General features: G+C 40.9%; 1 protein-coding gene across 4 annotated transcripts in view; it reads right to left on the bottom strand.

Moving 5' to 3' along the window:
* The window catches only part of tln2b (talin 2b), a 74,399-nt gene that overhangs the window by 30,529 nt on the left and 16,997 nt on the right, over nt 1–26,873 (bottom strand). For all 4 annotated transcript variants that reach the window (XM_069708655.1, XM_069708651.1, XM_069708653.1 and 1 more), the window contains exons 2-19: nt 16,345–16,518; nt 16,160–16,257; nt 15,838–15,967; nt 15,004–15,159; nt 14,363–14,505; nt 9,285–9,412; nt 8,941–9,004; nt 8,631–8,735; nt 6,480–6,635; nt 5,730–5,831; nt 5,544–5,620; nt 4,185–4,368; nt 3,617–3,730; nt 3,096–3,204; nt 2,222–2,430; nt 1,877–1,975; nt 1,091–1,258; nt 462–756 (exon numbers count right to left, since the gene is read on the bottom strand). In XM_069708655.1, coding sequence (XP_069564756.1) covers nt 462–756; nt 1,091–1,258; nt 1,877–1,975; nt 2,222–2,430; nt 3,096–3,204; nt 3,617–3,730; nt 4,185–4,368; nt 5,544–5,620; nt 5,730–5,831; nt 6,480–6,635; nt 8,631–8,735; nt 8,941–9,004; nt 9,285–9,412; nt 14,363–14,505; nt 15,004–15,159; nt 15,838–15,967; nt 16,160–16,257; nt 16,345–16,480 — 2,473 coding nt within the window. In that variant the 5' untranslated portion in view covers nt 16,481–16,518. The remainder of the gene's footprint in view (nt 1–461; nt 757–1,090; nt 1,259–1,876; nt 1,976–2,221; nt 2,431–3,095; nt 3,205–3,616; nt 3,731–4,184; nt 4,369–5,543; nt 5,621–5,729; nt 5,832–6,479; nt 6,636–8,630; nt 8,736–8,940; nt 9,005–9,284; nt 9,413–14,362; nt 14,506–15,003; nt 15,160–15,837; nt 15,968–16,159; nt 16,258–16,344; nt 16,519–26,873) is intronic.

Here is a 26,873-nt window from a genome sequence, read left to right as displayed (position 1 = left end):
ACCTACATCCTATGTCCTTGGGCATCAACCAATACTCCATATACAGAATGACCTCTCATCATTAAATGCTGATCTATCGCTACAGATTTTCATTTATTTCATGTTGATCTATAGAAGAAAAATGTTTGTCCTTCCAAAATATGCCCAAGTCATGTGTTTTTTGTTAAATTTCAAAGCCTCTCTGATACTGATTGAGACCAGATTGAGAACTATGTAGTGGTTTTGGATGACATGTTTCCTACAACCTTTTGAGAATTAACTGGGTTTAAAAATTCTTCAGCTTCATGGTTCAAACCATAACAAATAGCCTGAGCTTTGACAATGGATAGAGGATTTTTAGGATCACTTAACATGGACACAAATGTAGACAAGACCCGATGCAGTCAAAACACATTGGAAAAAGTCAGGTCGGTATTTGCTAAAGAACAACTGATTGCCTTCAGTCCTTATTTTTTCCTCACCAGCGTCTCCCATTGAGGTGAAAATATTTTCAGTCACGTTCATAATCGTATCTGTGGCCTGGTCGTAACGGCCGATGGGCTCTCCGCAGCTGGCATAGTGGCGGACGTGTTGCAGGAGGTCGCTCAGGGCCTGGCTCACCACACCAGCTGCCGCCCCGACTTGCTTCAGAAGCTCGCCGTCGTCGCTGGCCGAGCGGCAAGCTTTGACGCAGGTCTCCACAGAACGGTCCACCAGCTTCCCAGCCTCAACAAGCTGCTCCTGACACACTGGGGAGCTGATGGTTGGGCTCACCACCTGCAGCACACACGGACGATGACAGAAACTCAGACCAATCACGAAATAAGAATTGAAGACTATATATACTGACTATATGTATTCTTTACCCGGTTCCCCGAACCAAGCACGAGTCAAACTTTTAAAACAAAACATATTACTGCATACACATATAATAACATGACACAAATACTTGTTTCTCTTATTGAAATAAGTTCAATATTGCATATTTTCAAAGTAAACTCTAACCAAGCTAAAGCAAACAATCTCATATATTCTGTTTGGATCATTTCCTATCTGCTGGTATGTCCTTTACCTACTTGGCTGCTGAGATGAACAAGTTTTAGATCAGTACCTTGGTGCAGGCGACCAGCTGTGAGGTGGACAGGGCACACTGAGTCGCAGCTGCGATCACCCGGTTCTGCAATATGGTGTCCTCGGCCACCTGGGCCACGTTCTTGGCCTTCAGGACTAACATAGCAGCTGCATTGGCCACTGCTTTGGCCAGATTCATCAGGGTGTCCTGCAACATATTAATCAATGTCCTTCACTGAAACATAGCACAGCTGCACACATGTGACTGAAGGTTCCAGGAAAGTAAATGTTTGTTATTAATTTTGTTCAGTAGATATAAAGCGATTACTGCTCAACTAATGCACAAGGAGAACAACAGGAGAGTAAGAGCAAAATGCAGGAGCAATATAGCGATAATTAATTTTAGGATCTGTGTTATTAAGTATAGCAACTGAATACTGGCTCAAGGTCATTGAGACCAAGCATGTGGATGATTTAAGAATCCTCTTCTTCAGGCATTAACACTAAAAAAGGGTTGTATCAAAGCTGTGAGAGGACAACTACACTGAGGTGTATGTGGCAGGTAAATTAATTTCACTATAAAAGAATAAATGAGGCAGATAGTGAAGGCTGCTGATAAGCTTGTATTAATGGAGGTCTGGGACACGGCATTGTCATTTTACAAAAAAAAGCTCTCACTAAAATCCACATAAAATGACAGTCTAATAATAAAGCCTGAGGTTATTACGCAAGAGTACATTGACATTATTAAACGGGGCCAGATAATATGTGTGTCTTCCTGTTTGGCCGGCAGTGTCATAGGAACAGTGAGTGGGTGGCGTCCAACCTGGAACTTCTCATCAGTCTCGCCCTCCCCCATGTGACGAAGCAGGTCCCCACTGGCCTGTCCAATGCTTCCTGCTGCAGTCAGCACCGTCTGTCTGGGCTGTATGGAAATGACATCACCACATTCATTACACAGGCCTGGCCAGTCCTCACAGAGGCCCCCACAAATTATCTAAAACAGACTTCAGGATCAAAAATATATCCCTAGAAAAACCTTCTACAATGCATCGTCTCTGGGACACTAATAAAAAGGTATGCAGTTCAACACTGCATGCGCCTTTGTGACTACTGAGATTACAGTTGGGGATGAAGTCCAAATCAGTACAATAATCAGTAGGTGCCTCACCTCAGCGGCTGCAGGCTCAACAGATCTGAGCAGATCTGACACAGCTCCTGCCAGCATCCTGGCGGCCCCCATGAGCTTGTGGCCACTGCCCACCTCATCATCCATTAATGCTGCAAGCAGCTTGACACCCTTAGACATTTCCGTGAGGTTGGAGGAGATGGTGGTGATAGCACAGCCCACTGCGGTGTAGTCAGTTTCTGTGGGCTCACCTGCAGAGAATTGATAGCCATCATTACAAACTAGATCAAACAGCCTCTCTGCTGCGCATCTTAATTTGTTATGCTGCTGCCACACTGATTCAGCCGAGCCACGGGGCAGCTTGCGTGTCATATGCTGTAACACACACATCAGCATCAGTGTCATAATTAGAGCCTATTTGAGATGGTTTCACGGAGATGAGCATGCTGATGGTGCAAGTGGCCGTGAAGAAGAAAAACTTTGTATTCAATAGTAAAGGGAGTACAAGTGCAACCAAACAGATGGCAAGGTAAGATAAAACCCTGCAAAAGGCTGGCTGGACCTTGACTGGCATTGTGCCAAGCAACATGGGAAGCTGGGAGACACACCGCCAGTAAGCTGAGCTTCAGGACAACAAGTTCGAGATTTATTAATCAGTCTAAATATTTATGAAGGATAACTGGGACATGCCCCTTTGTTTATCATCACTGACTTGGAAAACATGTATTGATTCATACCTCGGGGTTACAATAATGCAAAGATGAACAATACTTGGGCCATTTACATTTAAGCTGCATCCAGTGAATTCATAAACCAGAATTCTATTGTTGAAATAACCTTTTTTTTTTTTCTTTAAAAAAAATAAATTATATTGTGTTCCATCCTTAAGCAGTTCAGCATTCTCCTGGCCACTCACCTGCAGTGAGATTGACCACAGATGCTGTTCCAGCGGTGATGGCATCAACCTGAGAGTGGATTTCATGTTTGGATTCGTCCACTTTGTTCTGAACCCAAACCCTGGATGCCTTTTGGTGGAGGAAAATGAGAGCAATTGGCATTCATCACAGTGGGTGATTTTCAGCTCCTATCAATGTTCTTGTGTGAGATTAAAGGACGAGGGCAGCAAAACACCTATGGCTTTGGAAACACTCAAGCATTAAATACAGCCTCCACATTTGCAGTCACTTCTACATTTGAATTATATTTGAGAAATATGATGGACTTTGATGTGATTAGATTGCTTGATTTTTTTTTTTTAAGCCATCTTTACTTTGCAAATCCACAGGCTGTAATATCAGACAGCACACAATTTCCAGTGGGAGAAAAGTGGAACTCAAGGGGTTGCTGTGATTGTGGAAAGATGGTGGGGCACTCTATGCTGCATCGGTCCTAAAATATTTTTCTAAAGTGTGTAGGCACTGGTGTAGTATGACTCACCAAGTCGTGGCCCAGTGGAGGCAGATTATCTACATATCCCAGGTCAGCCTGGGCTTGCTGCACAGCCTGCATACTGCTGTTGATGGTCCCCATCAGGGCCTGCTGGGCAAGACTCTGACAACAACAAACAAGACAAGACACACAGTGTGCAAAAGAATAATCAAAAACCATCTATACAAACAACTGTGAAACCTTGTTTTGCAGTTAAATATCCATAACGGAAGGAAACCAATGGGTATATGAGGAGAGTTTCATCCCTTAACTCACCAACCATATCGCTCATTGTGATGCTTTTTTACTGCAGGGACCACAGCTAACAGTTTAAACTCAGTGGATCAGATTTAAATAAAACATGAGCAAATATAATACCTTAACACTTTGTTCTGATATTGTAAAATTGTAAAGGTGTTGCATTTTGTTGTCATCCTTTCATGTTAGGATTTCTTTGGTTCACACAAATTATTTTTACATTGTGGCAATTGGCTCAAAGTCAGACACTACAATTTTACAATCAAAGCCAAAATATGGGTGGATAGGGGGTGATACGGGTGAAAATGCTTGTACTCACCAGCGGAGGCATGTGTCCTCTGTGCATCTGCCCTGTGGTGATTTGCTGCTGGGCAGAGGGCATCGTACCCATATTGAAGGTGTCGGGGCCGCCAATAGACCCCGACCGAATTATACCTGGAAGGGCCACTGAACCGTGCTCCACGCGGCCTACCCGATTGAACTGCTGCTGCAAAATTGTGGACCTTATACAGAGGAAAAAGAAACAGAAGTCAATGATGAGTTTCATAAATAAACAGGCTGTAATGATAAAGTTGTATGATTGTGTGCGTACATTACATTTAACATACATGCCCAGCATGTATGTAGATGCATTCAAACGTATGACCCTTAGTTATGTGCAAAAGTAAGGATTTAAATGAAAGCATGTGTGTCGTGGAAATATCAGGAATATAAGGTAAAACTACATGAAACACTGCCTTGACATCAGGGCTGGTGACTGTGTAATGATGAAAGCTGCTTTTCATTTTCATCTTTAATCCGATCCATTTTAATTTAAGATTACGGTCTGTACATCAAAACCAACTACTTACTGACATATGGAGGAGTTTTGGATTGTATTACTTGAGAAAATCTTTAAATTTGGATTATTGTTTCAGATGATGACACAACTATTACTAATTTAGGAGACTAAAATTACAAAATCATAATTAAAACAATTATCACGCACCAACAACTGTTCCCACAGTGAGCAGGCATTGTCAGAAGAAATACTGTGCTGAAAAATATGTTTTTGTGCCCAGCTCAACAGATGCTCCTGACTCCATTGGTTAATTATGGCTTGTTTTGAGAGGCAGCAATTATGTTTTTGTACTGAGAACCACAACATGAGTCAATTGGCCCATAAGCAGCAGGAATATGATGCCCCATTCTGCCAGAGAGTGGTTTCACTCAGAGCCATGTGGATTTCCATTGATAACAGTGAGCGATAGAGCCGTGGTCCATCAGCTTTATCTTAATTTCCATCCGTCACTAAGGTACACGGGGAAAATCAGTAATGTCAGTAAGCAACCGGGTGAAGAAAATACTGAATAAACAGCTTCTAACAAGCTTTCATTTGAACCTGTATGATATCCTAATGTCCAAATGATGCAGCTTCCTTGTGTGAAAAAAGATTAAAATGTAATAGCTTTACCCTCAGGCAGTTTTTACAAAAAAAGTGTTACTGGTATCTAAAAATTCAAAGTGCTCTTTTAGTGTTTAATTCCAACACTACCTCTCTTATAAAGTACGACACTGGCCATGCAGAAATGTAATTACATGCACAATAAACAGTGAGGTTTAAATTTATGAAGACGTGTTCAATAAATCAGAATGGTCAGCATTTTCCTACATTAGATAATACATAAACACTACTCACTTCTTGGGGGAAACCGATTCCTCCAACATTGTTGATTCCTCATCTCCCTCAAGACCGAAACGATCTTTACTCTGCTTCTGTTGAAGGAAGAGTCACAGACATGACTGTAAACACTGTAGGCTAAATGTATAGAGGATTAGATGTATTTTGTATTTAGTCAAAGAGTTTGAATTTTCAGGTACTTGCCTTTTTAAGAATAATGTCAATGTATCCAGCAATAAGTTGAGATATCTGCTCTCCCTCTGTAGTCTGGACAGAGTAGTAACTTTCCTGGTACTCTCCGAAATCCTTAATAACACAGTGAATACAGCAAAGATTCAGGGCAAGCCAGGGGTACTCTAAATCACAGCATATTCACATAAACTAGGCAGCATCTTCATTATTTCTACTCCTAATGAAAAGAAAAATCGACTGGCTTTGGTGAAGCATCCTATTTCTCCAAAGAGCTGATAAAAATCTGAAAACTGCTCACTTCAAAGCATCCTACAGAAACACAAGGGTGAGTATTTTTTTTTTTTTTTTAGTTTAAATCAATGTTGGCAAATATACCTTAGAGTACTTCTCAAAATCTGCATAATCTATTAATCTTTGAATGGGGGACCCCTCTCCAGTAGAGGAAGAAAACAGCCAACAGCTGGTAAAGAAAATTGAGAAAGCTTTCAGATAAATAATACATCCAAATTCTGCACACTGTGCTCAAGGAATCTATTGTTAACTCAGATGAAATAGCTGGCTAGGATGCTAAAGGCATTCAATAATGCAGTTTGAGGTCTCAACAGTTTTTAGGATGCTGTTTGCATTGGAAAATTGGAGGAAAGAGTAACTATGGGATGCAGAGCTGTATAAACTAACACATGCATAGGATTACGAATGCAAAACATCTGACACTGTAATCTAAGTAGTGCCAGGGACTTGATGCAGGGAGTCACACAGTACCAATGTGAAGCTCTTGGGGGAGGCCGCCCATCTCTTGACGGTTGTCAGGGGCCATTCCTGCACCACATCCTTCGTCTTCTCATCCACTCGCATCACTGACTCTTTGGTTATCCCCAGCAGCCGTGGGACCAGTTTATTTTTACCCTTCATCTTTTCCTGTCAGATAGGAAAACATCAGACAACATTTATGTCGGTGCTAAACACCTACACAGATGATTCATTCAAGGCGAGAACGCAAAATCATTGTGCCATTCTGCTGGTGCTGTCGAAATACACCCACTGCGCCTGTGGCTCGAAGCCCCAAATGGAGGAGGAGAAGGGCAGCTGCGAACTGACCCAGCAGAGTTCAGCCTTGTTTAACTGCTGCTTTATTGAACAGGGTCTCCACAGGCTTTAGTCACTGTCAGCACAGCAGCATGATACTTCCACCAGCTCTCTGCCTGACCAGCTCCGCTGCCCTTCACTCTCAGCCCACTGAAAATCTATTACAGCTCACTTCAGACGCCAAGCCTACACTTGGCTCCCCTCCAGGAGTGCAGAGGACAAAACTAAAATTAGCAGCGTGTAGTTGAAAATATGCATATTTAATATCTCCAAGCATTTTATCTATTTATTTTTTTTATCTCAGGGTCAAATTGGAGAGGTCCAAGAATTGCACGAAGGTCAATAAGTAGAACAGCTTTTAGGTTCAGTGCGTTTACACACAAGGACAGATAACATTATTCCAGCGTTCATGATATCTTTGCGCAAAGGTTTATTAAAAACTTCCATTGTTTTTGGTTACAGTACTTGAACATGATAATGATCAAGGCTGTATTCAAACAGGAAGTGTCTTTTTCTAATCTGAAGTGGAAAGCTGAGGTATAATATTATCTTAAATGGTATAACCTTGGTTATTGTTGGGGTAAATCTGATTGTGCAAGACAATGGCTTCATAATGTACACACCTGCATTTTTGTTTTTTTTACAGCGATTCAAGGCTTGCAAACCTAAAATCTGCAGTGATTAAAGACTGACAGATGAGAAATGCAAGGTTAGAATAAATGCCTCAACAAAGCCAGGTCTGTGCTTTTGCTTTCGCAAGCATCAAGACCAGAGTGCAGCTGGAGTGAATTATTTAACAGAGTCTTGGAATCTCCATTACTACATCTCCTCATTGAACACAGACAGTGCTCGTATATATAGGTGCACACACACTCTTCTGGACACACACTTGCAGATACAGATAATTTGAACCCTGCAGTGTGCTTTAACTACGCGGCCAAACATTCCATTTATCGTCCATTAAGGTTCCAGCAGACAACTGCACTCTTTCCTTTTTTTTTTTTTTTTTCCCTCTTTCCTGCAACTATGTGGCTAAATGAGCTACTGTCAAAGAGCTTTTACAATACCTGCTGGTGCAACTTCATCCCATTCACATGCTGCACTTCCCCTCTACTTTTGTGTTCGCCAAACCAGAACAGAACAGAATTGCTATTGTCACAAGTATTTCATAGCATCGAGTGTGCTGCTGAATGGTAAGACACTAGCTTCCTCTCTGAAGCTTTTGATTTGTTATGATAATGGGGCTTTTGGTGTTTTCAACAAGCTTTCATACCTGTTTGACAGCACAGTGTGGATCAGCACAGCTTTCTGATCAAAACTGCTTCTCGTTTGTACAGAAGAAAGTTTTTCATGCCTGATATCGGTCAGTCATTATTTTAGGAGATCACAGGTTATATTTTAGTTTCTTTGGTCCACATTTGTATCAGTTATGTTGACATTGTACTGTAAGTATTGAGTGTTAACTGCTGAGATCTGAAAATACTGCAACATCATGATAACAGAGTTAAATGGGGCAAGAAACACCAACTGTCAGAATATAACACTTGTATACAAGCCAAATGTTTAGCAAAATGATCTACCACTTGTTTTAGTGATAAAACCAAAAGTGAGCGGCCCCATAAATGCACAATGATCCCTCATTACATGCAATTAATGTGAGATCAAAGTTGTAAAATGATAAGAGTCCAATTTGTTTAGTGAACGTGAGCATATTCTCTGCCTTACTTACAGTATGAACCCAATGCAAGCAATACATTTGTGAATATATTTTCTACTTTTTCACAAATTTACTGTATTGGAGTAAAACATCATGGTTTTACTTCTTACCTTCACCAAGAAGAAGGACACTCCATATGTTTGCAGCGACCTGGCCAGCTTCACGTATTTCACTTTGCCCTCAATCTCTGTCATCTCTCCACAGTTTTTATGTTCCTGGACAAACAACAGTTACATCTCCAACTTAAACTGATCATCACATATGTTAATGTATTTGAAATGTTGTGGTCTACATGTTATGTATGTTTTGCCAATTTATGCCTCAACAGAGAACAAATGACTATAATTCCATTCGACTCCACACAGTTTCAAACACATTCTTTTTTTTAAATGCAACACTGGAGCAATGTAATGTACATACTTGGAATATTTTCTTCTCGGACCCTCTCTGCTTGATGTACTCTTTGGGTAGGAACTCCTTTAGGCTACAGAGATAAATATCATTTTTATATGGTTACTTGTTTGAGCTACAGGCATTTCCTTTCCTGTTAACATACCTCCACATATGAGGTAATTCTTGCCTTACTGTCTATATTATCAGAAAACAGTTGTAACAGGTGACATCACCCCTGAGCTTTCCACAAGAGGAAGTCCCTGAAGTGAAAGCCTGTACTAAAGCAGGCAATCACTACTGTACAGCTGTGAGCTGAACACACTGTACAAAGTTGTCCTGTATGTTGATAATGTTTGATAAGAAAAGCTTACTCAAGGAATCCAGGTTTATGTTTGTGCTCCACGTGGGGTCCGAACTGGATTTGAGCCTGGATCCCTGCAAACTCACAGCCTTTATCAAAGGAAACCGGGTGGGATCCATTCAATATATCATCCCGAGCCTGGAGGAGATACGAGAAGGAGGGGGAGTAAGTGAGAGACACATGTAGAAAAAAGATAGAAGTACAAAGGCATGAGAACTATCCAAAATTCACCCAACGGAGCTAAGTAATGATCACTTCATGGTGTGCTTTGGATGCACTGTGGCTTCAGAAAGAATTTGTTCTGAGTGTATGACAAAGTGTATATCTAGAACACATACAGTACATCATAACTGAGACTCGTCCACACAGGGGAGCCAAATGAGATTTGTTTGTAACAATAAAAGTGATTCTGCCAGCTTTCAAATATAACAGCTGCAACAATTTTTCATCACGGCCCATTATGTGTTATTAAAAAGGAAAACATTACAGATATGCATCAGTCTTTCACTGTATCCCATCTGCATTACAGAATGGCCCTCACTACGTTGTTATGAAGACTGAATGTTTTTCTTGAGCCTTGTGTCTGTTTCGCGCTGTAGAGACATCACTTATGTTTCAATGCATTTTCAGGGAGTCTGTCTACATTATCTCTCACCATTTAGGTAGATAGAAAGGAAGAATACTTAGTTGACATCTCTCAAATGGTTGTCCCTGAGTGCTGTGTTTCTCCAGGGGGCAGTCAGCTCTCTGCTCTCTCTGCCTTATCTCACTCCCTCTTTCTAGTTCACTTTTGGAGCCATTAAATTTGCAGCAGTGAGAGAGGCTCCATCAACGCTTTTAGCATTAGCATATCAGTGCACAGCGTGGACGTGGCTCATTCTTACGTCTCATTACATCAATGAAAAACTAAGCAGCAGCTTAATGCTGTAATGAGGACAACAATCTCCCCTGCTCACAATCAAGTCCTTTCCCAAGTGCGAGTCACTGTGGAGTGCATAAGCTTTCACTGAACACAAGAAGACACTCTAAAATTAGCCCTCACACATGCCATTCACTCTGATACACACTGCTCAGTAGCTGGTACTATTCTGAAGTAAGATGCCGGGGAATAATAGGAGCTCTAGATGCTCTAATTTTAGAGCAAGTGTTGCTTGATATGCAGATTTGTTATAGAAAAAAATGAATCTACCAATGGGCCGCAAGTATATAGAAAAATTATTTAGGTTGCAGGAGCCTGAGAAGCGTGTAAAGAGAGAGTAAAGTACAGCACAAAAATACCAGTTTTTTTTTAGCACATAAATCTGGTTTCAGAAAATGTGGACAAGCATTTCCTGGTTTAAGAAGCTCAAATGTGCTGGATGTAGTACCATTGGATGTTGCAGGTGCATACAGGTCTTCCCAGTGCTTTGTCAGAACAATATGATGATAATAATTGATGTAATGATTGCCCACACTCTAAAATGAAAGTGAAAGTTTAATGCCATTCCTCTCATCTCCTACTACTGCTGATAAGATCCAGCTTTGGTAAATGCAATAGTGGTCAGGTAGCCAACAGCCAAAGTGGGTTCATCCGCCACTGCTGAGTTGCCCCACAATTGATAGCTTGACACACAGATGATCAGCAACCTGAATATTAGTCAACTAGATTATCTGTGTTCAGTGTAAATATAGTCTTCCCGATTTACGAGGGAGGAATCGAGAACAGGCTCTGTGTTTTGACGAGGTGGGAAGGGTGAGGGGAGCTGCTCAGCAGGTGGTGATCGTCCGCACTATCATCACAGAAAAATGAGAAGTGTAAGGTTGTAATAGTCACAGTGTACACCTGCATGAATATTACTGGAAGATCGTGAAGCATGAATGAAACAGCTGATACTTATATATCATATTTTTCTGTTTGAAAGCTGTTATAATTTGTATTCTGCAGTAATCACACACAGTATTCATTCATTGGCTACCTCATTTCAGATCCATCAGAAAACCCTATATTAAGCTGTGAACTTATAGGTACATGTCTTCATTTTGTCAAATGACCAGCTAGATATTCTGCCATGTTTGTCCAGCGACATAACAGTGAAGACAGACCCTGAATTTCTCATAGCCAAAAATGGCAAGTGATACAAGAACTGGTTCTAGGACATTTTAATAGAGCTGCATGAGTGTAAGTGAAGCACAAAACATCAGAGGCTGTGACACATTCAGCCGGAGGCAACAACGCTGAGGTCAACCAGTCCAACTGCAGAGCACAGCAAGTATAATGCAGCCACAAAAATAAATGCTGACATAGGGATGCATTAAAAGCCTTGTCTTCATCTGTCTTATGGCTGCTAAAGAATCAGTAAGTAAGGGAATATTATTTTAATACCAATTAAAGAATAATACATTTTTAAATCCTCCTTCTCTGTTTTGGTAATTTTTCAGTAAAACAAAAAGGCTTCATAATCTTTAAAAATGCTGTCACCATGAAATGACGTTACAGTATTATTTTGAACACGAAATATTGACCTACTTCTGGTTTGGACTCTCCTGCCTCCCAATACAAATAATATACTTTAATAAATGTGCAAGAATAAAAGCAAAAGAGCAAGACTCACAGGGTGATACTATTGCTATGGAGATTTGTCCTGGTCTTAGAACAAATACAAGGGGAGTGGCCGAGGAGTAAAGGAGATTAGTCTGTTACTGGCAGAGCTTCCATTATGTGTGTATTTGTGTGTGTGTGTGTGTGTGTGTGTGTGTGTGTGTGTGTGTGTGTGTGTGTGTGTGTGTGTGTGTGTGTGTGTGTGTGTGTGTGTGTGTGTGTGTGTGTGTGTGTGTGTGTGTGTGTGTTTGTGTGTGTTTGTGTATGTGTGTGTATGTGTGTGTGCGTATGTATGGGTGGCTGGTTGGGTTTGAAATTATGGAAGCTTCAAATGAATATCTCAGATCATTGCCAAGTTACAGGGGCGCTCTGTCAAAGAACTGCCAGCAATAATGTCATCATCTGCGCAATATGAATTCAATTACTCAATACTACTGAGTTCCTGAGAATGACTTTAATTATGAATGAGGGGTGTTTCACAGGAAAATGGACTGACTAAAAGGCAAAGCAGAGAAAGCGGAATGAGAAGACTGAGGTATGTTCCACTCTGCTAAAGATCCCTCTTCTGGCTCTGTTTGGCTTTTTTAAGGCAGTGACAAATTAGAGCCACTGCAATGTGAAGAGTCTCTGTGATCTGAGTAACAATCCGAGTGTGTGTGAGAGAGCGACAGAAAGAGAACGATGGAAAGATAGATGGGGAAGGGCAAGGGCAGGGGGTGGAGTTGTTATTGTGAAAGGAAATATGAGTCTGTGTTGAGAGGAGACCATGATATGCAGAGTGCTGTAATGTGTGCCAGGGTAAGAGGGTGGGGATGTGTGTGACTGTGTCAGAATGTGTAAGAGATGGAGAGGGAGTGGAGGCAGGAAAAATGGAAGGGAAGGAAATGGAGGGTAAGGAAAAACAGAGGCAAAAACAGGAACAGACAGATCGATGAGAGGAGAACATCTGGAGCAGACAGTGGGGGTGGAAGGCTGGATGTCTTTTACGAACATATTGAAGAACTCGCGAGGTGGTAGCGATTGAAAAGATGTAATGAGTCAAATACAAACAACTATATATACTTCGGACACAATATATATCGCTAAGTGAGTGCTGTTTTTCAGTGATTATATGTTTTGTGTGGGAGAGCATCCAGCAGTCTGTGTGTGATTCATTTTCAAATAATGTTATGCATTCATTTCTTTGAGTGCATTACCTCTCCTCTCTCCTGCCCATGCTTCCCCTCTATCTCACGGCGTACATCTGTATGTGTGTGTGTTGGGTTACTTCGCTCTGTGCTGTTTAAGTACAGCTGTCAGTAGGGATATCTCCTCCCCCTGGCTGGAGGGGCTAATGTAAATGCAGATATGTGTGCAGTGAGCAAACCCTGACTTGTGCGGTACTAGACTCACGTATGTATGTATGTATGTATGTATGTATGTATGTATGTATGTATGTATGTATGTATGTATGTATGTACAGTGAAAACTGTGGTTATGACAGATTTACATTAATACTTAAAGAGTGGTGTGATGATGGGACTTAAAGAGAAATTTAAAGCTGCATTAATCAATATTTTATATTAACAATGGATCAAATTACCAGATAAGGGGTTGCTTGTAGTGACAAGTCTTACCCAAGTCCTTTGATAATAAGCATGCTGCACATCACAGAACTAATTTATTTCTGATGTTTTTTATTTATTTATTGAACAAAAAATTCATAAAAATAATGAAGCTTTACAAAACAGTTCTAGTCGATCTGCGTTCCCTCCCTCACCTATGGTCACGAGCTCTGGGTCGTGACAGAAAGAACGAGATCGCAGTTACAAGCGCGTCGACAATTGCTCGACCTGCGGCCACCGTAACCCAACGCCGGATAAAGCAGAAGAAAATGGATGGATGGAAAATTACTTCATGCCTTAATATTTTCAGCAGAGCTCCTGTTGAGGACATTTAGCAAAATTGCAAGTTCCTGCAAATATTGCGGATTGCTTGAATTTGGGTTAATTATTGCAATTGCAAAATCTCAATTTTCCTGGAGGGACTGATAAACCTTCTAACTAACACTAACTAGCCAGCACCAATCAACAGACAGACAAAGTTTGTGACCAACAGGTGAAGGATTTAACATGACTGTAAATGTGTGCTAATACTTCCGTTTACAACTTGCTCTGATGCACTTAGCAGCCGGGCAAAATTCAGCTTTCAACATCTGGCATTAAAGCTTTGCTGTCACATGCAAAGACTTATATTGTTGTGCTGTTGTATTCTCTGAATGAAGAAACAAGTCAAATCTGCATGGACCATATAATTTCAGTCTGTCGGGACCTGGACAAAAGTGAGGTACAACACAACTATAGTCTCAGAACAGTCCTGTCTCGACTCCTGTTATGTCTCCTATGTCTTCTGAAAGACATTATATAAAAAAACATGGCTGCCTGGTTCGGCTGTAACAGCAAAAAATGTAGGCCCAGTTCACTCTATCGCTCTCCTGTGTTTTTGCTACGCCAGCATTAATGTGTGTTTACCTGGACATAGAGCAGGTTTAGCTGAACAGGGTCCCGTGAGTCCACGTTCTGGTCCGAGTAGAAGAACTTGCGCCTGAGCAGCAGAGTCTCACTTTCCTCCACTCCCTGCTCTCTGAATGTCCTGCTGTGGTCCAGCCAGTTCACTGCACAATCAATATACACACTCAGTTACCACATGCACCAAAATAAAATGACGTTCACTTTACAGAGTACATTACTAGAGCAGGATAGTAATGGTGAGATTAACCAGGCAGTTTGAGAACAACGGAGCGACAGACAGATCAGCTTTGACAGAGAATCTGCCAAATTTATCAAAAGGAAGTGAAATTCTGGACAGAGTATGAACAGCGTCATTTACATTTTTTTCTGCTGAGACGACAGCTTGTTTTCAGCCGAAGTTGCAGGGTGATTTATGTATTTTCATGTTTCAAAATGTAATTGGGTGTCCTCTGGGCAAAAGATAACTGGTAATTTCCTTTAACGCTCATATGTCCATGTAATAAATTTTACTTGAGTGATGAAGAAGTACATGTCCAGATGATGGTGTTGAGTTGGATTCGTTAATATGAAAATAAGAAATTGCTGTAAAGCCATCAAGATATCGACAACACTTCTGGAAGCTTTAGCACACTTGCACTCACAATCATCATCTGTGTGGAGTTTGGCTTTGAGCTTCTCCATCTTCCTCTCGTCTCGTAGCAGTAGGGTTCTGTCTTTCTTCAGTGTCCCCATCCCATCCTCCTTCTTGTCTTCTGTCACCTCTTGAATGAGTGAGTACTCCTCATAGTTGGTGATTCCTGAAAAGTTACCCAGGGAACTCTCAGAGAAGGAGATGTTTCAAACCGGTGCGATAACTACTACCATGATAGGTAGAACACCTCTGCAATTCCCTTGGACTGTCTTTTTTTTTTTAAATTTTTATCTCTTTCTCACTGGTCTCTCACAGAAGTGAAGGAAAGCTGGTACAGAGCCAACAAACTAAAATAGGAGCCGAGGAGGAGATGAAGTCAGGCAGTAAGCCGTACTCTAAATAAACATTTTCCTATAAAGCTATCTGCCAGACACACATCCCTCTCTTCCTCACTCAATTAGGCTTGGTAGCAGCCCATTATAATTGAAATATACAGCTTAGGGAACACCTCTGTGACAGGCAGGGATGGCATGGTCTGGGCTTCAGGAGGAAGCCTTCGGCATTTATTAGAAACAAGTTCGCTTGAGCTTGACAAATCATGCCCATCGTGCTTTACACAAAAAGTGATTAGGACTTTATCAAGCATACATAAATGCTATAAAGTGCTGAACAAATGCTGCTCTTCAAATATGAATTTAAGAGCACATAATAACACTGCCATAATTCAGCTCAATATGAATTCAAGTATGCCTTGGACTAAAAATGAAATAGAGGGTGAATAATTTAAGCTTTGGATGGTGGCTTGACAAGATTGATTTTCTCAGAACTTGTAGCAGACACTTGCCTATTCTACTGCAGATGGTGACAAGCAGCTCGCCAACTGTTTTTGAGTCATCCACCATGATGGTTTTTACTGCACCGTCCAGCATTTTGATCTTCTGCGGCCTTTGTTTCTTCTTGTACTCCAAGACGTCCTGGGAGAAGAAGAGAGGAGGCACAATGACATCTACAGCCTACTCTGATCATTTTTAACAGTAAACTGCCGGCTCTCCCAGCGAGCAGGGAGGCACACATTTCACAGGTCCAACTGGAAAATGTAAATCACTTTAAGAAATGATAGGAGACACTGACAGCTCTCCACCCTTGACTAAATGACTTAATCTTACTCCATTGCGCAGCATGTAGTAATCCAGGGTTCTTCCAGACTCAAGCCAGATTCCTTTCCTGGGATCATCGTCAGACAAGAAGAGGCCGTAATCTGAGGCTGAAACACAAAGTGAAACAGAGCATGCAAATGTAGATGCCAATAGATTTTCATAATGTAACTTAGATTCACCAGTCACCCTCCAACCTTGTCCTGTCTGGGCTTCTGGGACTCTCTCTCTGATAATTCTGCAGGCGTCATACACAGGGGTGGATGGTTCAAACTGCATCGTCTTCACCACATTGCACTGGCGTACGCAAATCTTTAATGACAAGGCCACCATCTTGGTGGGTAGTATAACGGCCTCACCGACCTATACACCTGTAAAAACACAAAAGATGAGCACAGTCAAACCGCTGACCAATATCCCAAATAAATGGTCTGTGTTATGGCGGTTATCAACAGGCCATTATTAAAATGTCCTCTCATAAAACAATCAGGCTTGTAAGTGTGAAGAGGAAGTCTCTGAGGCAGACACAAGGCACAAGGCACAGAACAAATCATCACAATTATCTCTTCGGGGGACATTTTTACCTGTGCAATTCAATGTGAGCTATGCTTCACGTCTGCCTCAGCAGCTCATCATTTTTCAGCTGTTCTCATGTTAAAGGGTTAGTGTATGAGGAGCTCCTGCCTGATTGCAGTGTGTGTAGAATTAGAAACCGAACCTTTCAGCAGAAAAAAGGAGAAAAAAAAGAAAACAAAAGGGCAAATCTCTGTAATCGGCAAGAATAACAGGAGCCGAATCAAAACACATTCCATCACTGCATCATTATTCGCTCTTCTCTTCGTCTGCATTCTCGTAACTTCACTGAGACAAATCAGTGGGTGTTTTATCTTATACTGCAATTAGAGTGAATCAATCCTGGTATTCTCAGACACAAATGTGCAAAAAAAAGGAAAAGGACTGATACTGCGGAGGTTTTTACCTCTACCTTGACCTTGGCTTCAACACAGAGAGGGATGAAGGAGATAAATGGGGCCATCTACACCTGTGAGGCTCTCTATCTCTTATAGATCTGAAATTTAGTTGTTCTTTTTGTGTGAGCAAATATTAGCCTGGAAAACATTTACAGTCAGCTTATATTTTCAGGAGAAGACATGTATATCAGTTTTGATGCCCTGGTATTAATGTTACTATGTACTGGGGCTGCAATTATTGTCATTATCAATTAAACTGATGATTGTTTTCTCAATAAATCAACTGATCATTTGATTCAGAAATGTCATAATAGTCGTAAGATTCAAATTGCTGATCTAAACCACAAAGATAAGACAAAGAAATCCATCAAATGATTTGAGACACTGGAAGTTCATTGCAAAATGAAAATGATTGTCAAAACAGGTGTATATTCTTCTTTTTTTGTATCACTTCACCACCATCACCATGTTTTAGCTTGACTCTATTCCAAATTCTAAAGTAACAGCAAAAGAATTTTTGTATTTCACTCCCAGCTCGGGTATGAAGGCAAAAGTTCAAATCTTCACACTGACATGATTCAGATCTCAGCCACACTTGGAAACAAAGAGTTTTTTTGTGCTCCAAATTCACAGCTCATCCACAGGCCCCTTTTGAACCAGAACAGAGAAAGTCTGAGAGGTAAATTTTCTATAATGATGGAGTTCTGAATGAGCCCGCCTATGATGGTGCCTCTGTCATAGCCGTGGCTTCCTCTCCAATAGCCCCTCTCCTTTCCTGAGTTTTTTTTTCCACACAAAGTGGGAAAGACAAGCACAAAGAAGAAGGGGTAATGGCGCTGCATGAGCTCTCCTCTATACAGGCTGGCAGAGAAGCCCCACCGAGTTTTTGTTATCCAGCATTTCCACAGATACTCCCTTCTAGACAAGAGCTAGAGACCCCAGACTGACAATACAGCAGGCCACATGGGCATGTATGGTGGATAACAACTCTCTCTCACACACACTAGATTTATAGACTGTTCAGAAAATGTTTGTATTTTTGTGGAAGTTTCCCAAGAATTTCACACAGGTTCATCGCAGCCAAAAAGCACCAGTCACTTCAGTATCTGTTGTCAGTATCATCAGTCATTTTACAGAGTAAGTACTGCAGAAAGCACATGATGAAGCCCAGGAGGATAATGATAATCCCTAAGCTTACAGTAGTGTGAGAGCACATTTTTCACTAGTATCCTCGTGCAAACACTCCAATGCAGCCCACTCCTCATTAGCTCTGCTTCCAAGCAAGGATGAGACATGACTCGCTTACAGTATGTGTCTCTCCGTGGGATCTCATATTCTTATATTTTATTACACCTACGAGCTCACGAGGGTAAATTTAACATGTAATTTAATCTCTCATTACTATCAGAAAAGAGTCCTGCATCGAATCAGGGTTGTTTACTACTCCAAATATTAAGACATTAAAATGGTCAAAGAGCAGCAAACTGGGGGGTCTAAACATCAACAATCCAATAGAGACCAGGGAAGGCAGGAGCCATCTGGAGAGGATACAGCTCTAATGATTGACTGTAATACCAGCGGCCGAGCATAGCCCGAGAGCAACAACTGCTGCAATTGTGGCACCAGTCTGTCACACAACGACTAAGGAGGTGGCTGGACCGAAAACAGAAAACAATATTGGTTCAAACTTGATCAGTATGTTCGGACCAGTCTTACAAATGCTGCCAAACGGAACAACAAGAATTGAAGCAGAATGACACTCGAGAGAAGTACGAATGCCATTCACTGATGGACACCGTGTGACAATGTGGTACAGGAGTGTTTCATTTCTGTGTTTTTTATTGGATCAGTGTGTGTTTCTCATGCAATGTGGAATTGACGACACATGCAGAGCACAAGAAAAGCCAGGATCAGATGTTTGCTTATTATTCAAACACAGTATGCCAGACACATTTCTCTGAAATAATTACTCATTTATTAGGATGACTAAATCTTCCTGACCCACTAAAAAAACAAAAACAATTAAAAAAAACTGTAGCAAAGTGAAAACAGATCATGTTAACATATTTATAGTGTATGCAATTTAGTGTTCTTAAAGCGCTAAATTTGAACCATACCCTCGCGTTGCAACAAGATTTTAAAGGTCAGGAAAAACGATACTGATTACCTTGTAAACAGGGCACTTCACACTCTTTGTGCTGCATTTGTCAACAGTCACTGAAACAGTGATGTAGATACAAAATTTTGTATTTTACTTACACAATCAGCAGCAATTACTGTGAATATAAAAGCAGGCACTCTGGGATAAAATGTAGATTGTACGGCAACTCAAAAGCAAGTAAAACTATTGTAAAGGCCGACAATTAGATTTTAACAAGCTGTGATGCAACTGAAAAGAACTCCAAAGCTCAAATGTCAGTAAAGGAGCAGGAAAATACGGTAGCTGTGTACTATACCATATTATCTTCAGCCTGGCAGACTATTATTACAGTGAAATTTAAGCATGTAGAATAAATGGAGGGCCGAGAGTAATTCCGACCTCAGCAGTTCTCAGGACTGTTGAGAACAGCAGCATTAAAGCATGTGCACACTGTGAATATATTAACCAGCTAAACGGCTCCACACCACACCTCCTCTGCCTCCTTTACATTCTGCATTGACACTCTCAGCAAAACATCAGCCTTTTATCCCCGTCTGACTGAAAGCAAGGTTAGTTTTCCTGCAGGTCAATAGTATGCGTCTGGGTAACATCTGGAACACAGACGATCCAACAGTGGGGTCACGTAGCAGCAAACAAGGTTTGTTCTGATCAGCTAAGTATTTCAATTCAATATTGCTGCAGCTCAGGATCAAAATTCATGTACAACTCCACAACGGAGAGACAGGTCAAGGTCAGGTGGGTTATTTCCACTAGATGTGAATGTTGCCTCAATATGTGATCACTGGTGGACTATCATTTTGATTATTTCACATCTTCAGCATACAGAATGTGAACATTAATCAGCCACCATGAATACATCTTTATTATGAGTATGAGGATGCAAGATTTACAACAAACACAAAGTATTTAATAGCCCATGTAGTCACAGGACCATCCTTCAATTAGCCTGCCCTCACCATATTAATAATATGAGGAGGAATGTGATTATGGTACACTCAAATATTTATAAGCTGCCAAAAGGATGAGGGATGGAGCAGGTTTATTCTTTTTAAAAGGGGTATAGTGCAACAGTTATTAGAGTACTGATAATTATCGCATCTTCTTTTCAGTAATTATGCTCACTGTTGCATGCAACATTTCCAAAAGTCCTGAGTTAATTTCCCTGTAAAGAGCACACACTGAATTTGGAGCCCACCTGAATACAAGTCAAATAATAAATAAGTCAAAGGCCTTTCACCTCCACCCTTATCGCTTCCTCCATATGTTTCATAAATGAATTTGTCATTGCTCCTGGAGGACAGAGCGATCACCGGGCAGCATGATGAAGCAGAACTGAGTCTTGTTATATAAATTCAGCAGGATTACTATGATCAACCTGTTATATTATAAGATGTTTGCAGAGTATTATTTTACTTAGCATGGTGTTAGCGAAGCAGTGGATCCATGCTCTGTATTCAAACCCACTTACAGTTACACTGACTTATTTTTTTCAGCAACATTACAAATGAACATCGCTGCTGTGACTCCATCTTTGGGCTACAGGGTCTGCTCTCGGCCGTAATGCAGTTCATGGGTATAGATACTGACAGAAATTATTAATCTTGCCCTTGTTGCAAGGAGGGAGAGAACAGTTCCTCTTACACTAAAAATATCCAGTGAAGTAGAGAGTCTTCCAGCAGCACTGCTTCAAAAGGATCCACAACAGAAGCACTGCAATAAATGTATCAGTTTCTTCATAGTTCAGTGACCTGGCAGCAGATTAAAAGCACAAATTCTTTATCAATTCCTAATTATTTTGCACCTGTTAAAGGTTAAATTGCAGTCAGTAAATTAGCCAGTAAATTGAGATATTATAAGAGTGGGTATATGATTAGTTTAGGTATTACAATGTACCAGCCCTCATTTAGAGATTTGAATAATTGGTTTACTAATTTATGGAGGCAGAAACTGCTACTGGAGGACGAGAGCTCCACCCAGTCAGTCAACCAGTGAGCTCACCCTTCAGCCAGTACACACTGTGGTTTGACCTGCCTTCTGAGTCAGTCCTCTGTGGGAGTGGTTAACTATGGATTAGATAAATGCTGCATAAACATTTTTATTTCATTACATACACTGATGGATGTAGATCAGTCCCAAACAAGAAAACGAGGCAGATCATGATGATTTCATTGTCATTATCAGTCACATTTTTAGCCATAAATCTCCTGTTAAGAATTTACAGCATGTGGCCTGTGGTCCACCGGCCTACATCTGGTATTGGACTGATACCCATGACACACAACGTGATGTGATGATATGAAACAGGGAATATGCTTGGAGTCGATAGTTCAGTATTTTGGAATTTAAAATAAACCTCAGTCCAAAGAGTTTACAAAAAACCTTAACACAGTACTTGCTGTAAATATTATTAGCTACATCATTGTTGCTTTAGAAACAGCCAAAATTAAAATCTACTTTTAAGCCCTCTATTACTGAAATGCACTTAAGGGTGGAAATAACGTCACAAGGGCAATTTCTCTTCTATTAACACAGTCAATTCCTTTATACTGTATATTTATGTCATCCCACAGAAAAAAAATTCTCTTTTATGATTCCTGAATTTATGACTGTTAAGACTATAAAAGACTGAACAGGTGTTTGTCAAGTGGCTTCAACCACTCACTCCACACAGGTTGGCCTATTATGTACTGCTCACTGCATACCATATGGAGAGTTTGAGGGTTTCCAGTTGGAACATGCTTCAGTATGTTCAGTCTGGAAAGCATTAATTTCCCACAATTACATCCATATTACAATTTCACATCAGTAAAAGTGCAACAGAGTTCTAATCTTTGTTTTTAGCTCACGTTTATTCTTATCCATTTGATTTATGCCCTGTATAAAAGGAAAAAGGGAAGCTTTGTCAAATAGCTTTTACCAGAGAGCTCATACAGCAACACAAAGCTGATCCAAATGGTATTACTATCAGTATCATTACGTGTGCATGTTTTCCCGCTCAACTAACATACAGTATATTTGTATGTTGAGCTGTCGTTCATGAAAAACAGATCACTGCCTCTGAGCTTTCACATCAAAAGTAACTACTGCATCCAGTGCATTTGAACACCTTGTTATCGGTACATCATAACTGATAATATGAGGGATCCCCACTCTGGGCCTATGGTCTTCTGGTCAAACAAAAACACAGCATATTCAAACTATTTTTCACAGGGACCCCTGAACAATCTGAGTTGATCGGGGTCTGGTACTTGATAGACATGTAGGCTTTCTTCATCACCTCTCAGTTTGCCTGTCATCTGAGACACACAACCCGTGTGCAATGAGGCAATCAGCTCCTCTATGCATGACAACTGGTTCACACAAATCGCATGAGGAGATACGTGTGGAGATTACACATTCTTCTGTATTTACTGAGGTTCACTCATTTTGCAAGGGACAGCACGAAGTGAAAACTTAACCACCTCCAAAAAGTGGGTGCAGATGTGGGCGTAATTTAAAGAAATGTTGATGGTAAAATAAAATGTATACAAAATGATGTATGTTCTACAAAAATGGATAAAAGCTAGGTTGATTAATATAAATTGAGACACCTTTTTAAACAGAAGAAGAGATCAGTAGAACCCAAGAGCACAATAGTAACAAACTGTGTCTGACATGTTAATCATATGAAACAAGGAGGACTGATGTTCTCATTCAAACTGAACTCAGCATTCACTGAGTGATGACACCTTCATCCTCTAAATGAAGTATGTATAACTGGAACCATTCCCTGAACAAAAGTTATCATCATTGTATCAGTAACACAAAGGCCAAGACACAAACATTTTCTCTGTTAACCTTTGTCAGCAGTAGTGATTGTTTTTTAATGTTATTATTTCATCTAATGATTTGGCCAACTTCAGCATTACCACATTCTCATAAATCCACGTTTCTTTTTCTGACGGGTGATAAGCATGCATGGGGGATCACAGACAAATCCAAACCCTCAACTGTAATTTGTGACCTTCAGCAGTTGCTAAGTGTGTAAATTGATAGCCTTATACACGACATTGACACTCACAGAGCTAATTTACATTAACAATTTAATGCACTATAGTTTTCCATTGCAAGAAATCCACCCAACACAGTACACAACCTACCGAAAACACGAGATATTTTAAAGGCAGCAAAGTCAAACCACATCAGCGACAGTGTCCTCTTATAGATTCTTTCAGCCACTTGTTCAAACCATTAGGGAGACATAATCCTTGTGTTTCCCCTCTCTCCTCGTCTACGCACTGTGATAGCAGAATCATGTGACAGCAATACACTATGACATCATTGAAATGCTATTTTATCAAATGTAGACAGACAGCTATGGGAGGAGTAGCAAGGAAAAGACTCTGCAGATGTGACAGTAATTAGTGGAGGAATATGTAAGCACCAGCTCACGAAATCATTGCATCACAGTTACAAAGGTCACAATTAAGATGCCAATCCCACTCTCAGTACCCCGACATTAGTCTCCCTCCTCCCTCTCTACAGTACAACAACACCAAACTGATGCAGCCTTTTCCTGAGAAAAGAAGCTCGCAGCAGCCGTCTGCCAAAGAGCCCTTCGTTATCTGAGAGATTCTGACGAAATCTGTAAAAAATGAACAACACACTCTTTAATTAACTGTAAAATAAATCATGTGGGAGCTAATGTTAGAGATTGTAGCACAGGCAGATACAGTACAATAGGTAGAAGATGGCTGAGGTCAATATGGGAGTTTGCCTGCATGACAGCACACACAGCAACACACCCAGACTCCAAATACACCCAACATCAAATGAGGATTACCCGGTATTGGGCAGCAAACATGAGTATCAGATAACCGTCTGAAACCTATGATCAGTATATTCTTCCTGGAGTACCATATCCTCCAAATCAGATGACTCCAATCTCATTTCTGCGCTGCCTCTCGAGCACCGAGTCTCTTCCTCGTACTTCAGTGGCCGACTGCCTACTACCACTTGCATGCTGATTACAGTATCAAGAGCAGTGGAACGGAACATATGCTGGCTTCGCTCCAAAGTGTGATACACTGAAGGACTCTATCAGCGTTTTATATCCTCTAGCATGCTGTAAGGGAAGAATTCTGACTCACAGTCTTGGCGATTTGCTGTTCTGGCTATTTAAGCAAAACCAAACATTTAGCTAGGGACACATAAGGGGGCATATCAGCTTAGTTGTAAAGTGTTCCTATTACTTTCTCTTGCACATTGTCTTGTGTTATCAACTGTACTCTCTGAAAACTCAGTGGAGCATTACAAAAGGAATCCCTTACTAATATGGCAATCTATAACAGTATCAAAGTGGTCTTTGTAACAATAAAATCCCTTGTTGATGGTCAGTGAGACTATGTTGTTGCATGAGAGGAGGTTCGGGGAGAGGCCATGTTGTTGGCCCATTGTTTCCAGATCAGCAACTCTGACCACAGTTGCCATGACTGCTGCTGTGCCCACCTTTTCCTGGACATATAAGGCTGGACAGCCGCAGCAGCCACCTCCACTCTGCCCTGAGGTGCAGGGCCACAACCCTCCTCCATGGTCATCTGGATGTAGGATACACTCTGCAGTGATAAGATTTCAGCTAAAGTCAGCTTTTAAATTTCAAGTAGACAAGGTCTGAGCGAGAGCTTTGACAATATTAAAGGCTGCTTTATCTGTGTACATGACTGTACTATTGTGGCGTGATCCACAGGGCCTCACAGCTATCCTGTCACAAGTACATGGAAATATTCAGGAGTAAAAGAGATTGAGGGAGCTGACGTTGATTCACTTTGATAGAGCGTGTCTGAAAGATGAAAATACCTTTCTGTGAAAGTGTCACTTCAGTTTCGCTGCTTTGTTAAAGGTTCTGCAGAGGAACTTCATGTAACATTTTGTGTGGAGCGCTCCACTGCGAGAATGAGAAACTGTGTAATATTGCCTACTGGTCCATTGATCCCTACAGCGTAGTGAAGAAGATACACATACAAAAACAGGCAGACACAGACTGTACAAAGGGAAGCGCTTAAGCGAGAACCTTTTCCCTCCAGTCAATTAGCAAAACAGCTTTCTGGAATGTGTTCCCTCACAAAATGATAAATGATCGGTCAACATTTAGAGTGAACGATAAAAGTTGAAAGAAACTGTACGAGACCCAAACAAGCAAAAACACCATTATTCAGTTAACTTGGGAGTACATTCCAAGTGCGGTATCATTGTGTGAGTCCTCACAGCTTTGTTGTTCTCTCAGCAAGGACTAAAAGCACTGGAGAGTCAAATGTTTAAATTGGCTGAAGAAGGTGTATACAACAAGCGGCCCTCAGACAAATACTGTACACTTCAGAAAGCTCTTCAAGCAGAGGCTGTGGGCAGGTCTGCTGACAAATGGGGGGAACTTTTCTGAAGAATGTTACAACAGCATAAATGCAACATGGTATTTATGGTATATCTTGTTTCTGTAATCCCAAAGTGAGAAGAGGTGCTACTTACAATATGCATTTCTCATTTTTACTTGTCCATTTAAATAGGAATGTCCTTCTGAGAAAACAGCAAATTTCAGTTTAAAAAAACCCAACATTAATAGAAACTTCGTAGCTCTACAAAAGGGTGCTCTTCGTAGCTCTTCCTTTATAAGAAAGCATTTTAAATATTGAAAGCAAAAGAAAAGGTTCAGTCTGGATTTTGCCATATGAGTAGAGGTGTAGACTATTCTTTTCCCACCCTTCTAACTGGATTTCCACCCCTAAACTAAAAATGTTTCTAATTACTCGATACAAACATCTCTGGCTTAAATCTGCCTCAGAAACATCTGGTCAATTTACCACCCACCCATACACAGTGAGGATTTTCTTGGCAACAGGGTCAACTGGCGAGAACAGTACTGACTACTTGACGGTCTTTTTGTGCACACCTCCAGCTCAGCGCTATGGGGACAGAGGGGAACTGCACTATACCTCTGGGCTTACACTTGCAGCCGGACCCAATGTTTAGATAGGGGGAGCCACATGATGCAGAGTGGAACATGTAAAGGATGCTGCCATACTTAGTTAAGGACTCACAGGCTGGCTATTTCATGCTCTACATCTGCTGGTTGCCATAGCAACCCTGGTTTTGGGCAATTCCCAGGTCAGGTGGCTTCTGTCAGCTGCGAAGAGAAAAAAGTGGCCCTTTTATAAGCAGTGCAGTTTGGAAAAGAAACCAATGCATGATAAAAAAAAAAACTACTTCAGATCAACTGTTTCTGAATCACTTCGACTGAACTGTTCTGTTGTTTCTCATGAGGCCAAATAAAAAGACTGAGTGGATTTCAGAAGATATTTCACTACTGAAAAAACATTTAAAATAAATAAAGATACAAACGGGAGGGGCAAAATGCAGTAAAATCACTATCATTACTGCTGAATCACAGCTTTTGTGACTCAGCTTGTGACAAGCTTCAAAACAAGAAGGAACAGTCTCATATACAGTCAGGCTAAAACTGTAAATAGTCACAGTTTCACTGTGCTATTTTTGTAGATTTGTGAAGACAAACTAAAGTATAGTCATCTGTTTTTCATCTGTGCTTCATTGTTGATGCTTCTGC

The sequence above is a fragment of the Brachyistius frenatus genome, unplaced genomic scaffold (genome assembly GCF_029030835.1).
Source record: "Brachyistius frenatus isolate BFR_SWC_R1_liver_20210118 unplaced genomic scaffold, ASM2903083v1 Contig_77, whole genome shotgun sequence".
Lineage (NCBI taxonomy): Eukaryota > Metazoa > Chordata > Actinopteri > Embiotocidae > Brachyistius > Brachyistius frenatus.
This window is presented reverse-complemented; position numbering and strand designations above follow the sequence as displayed.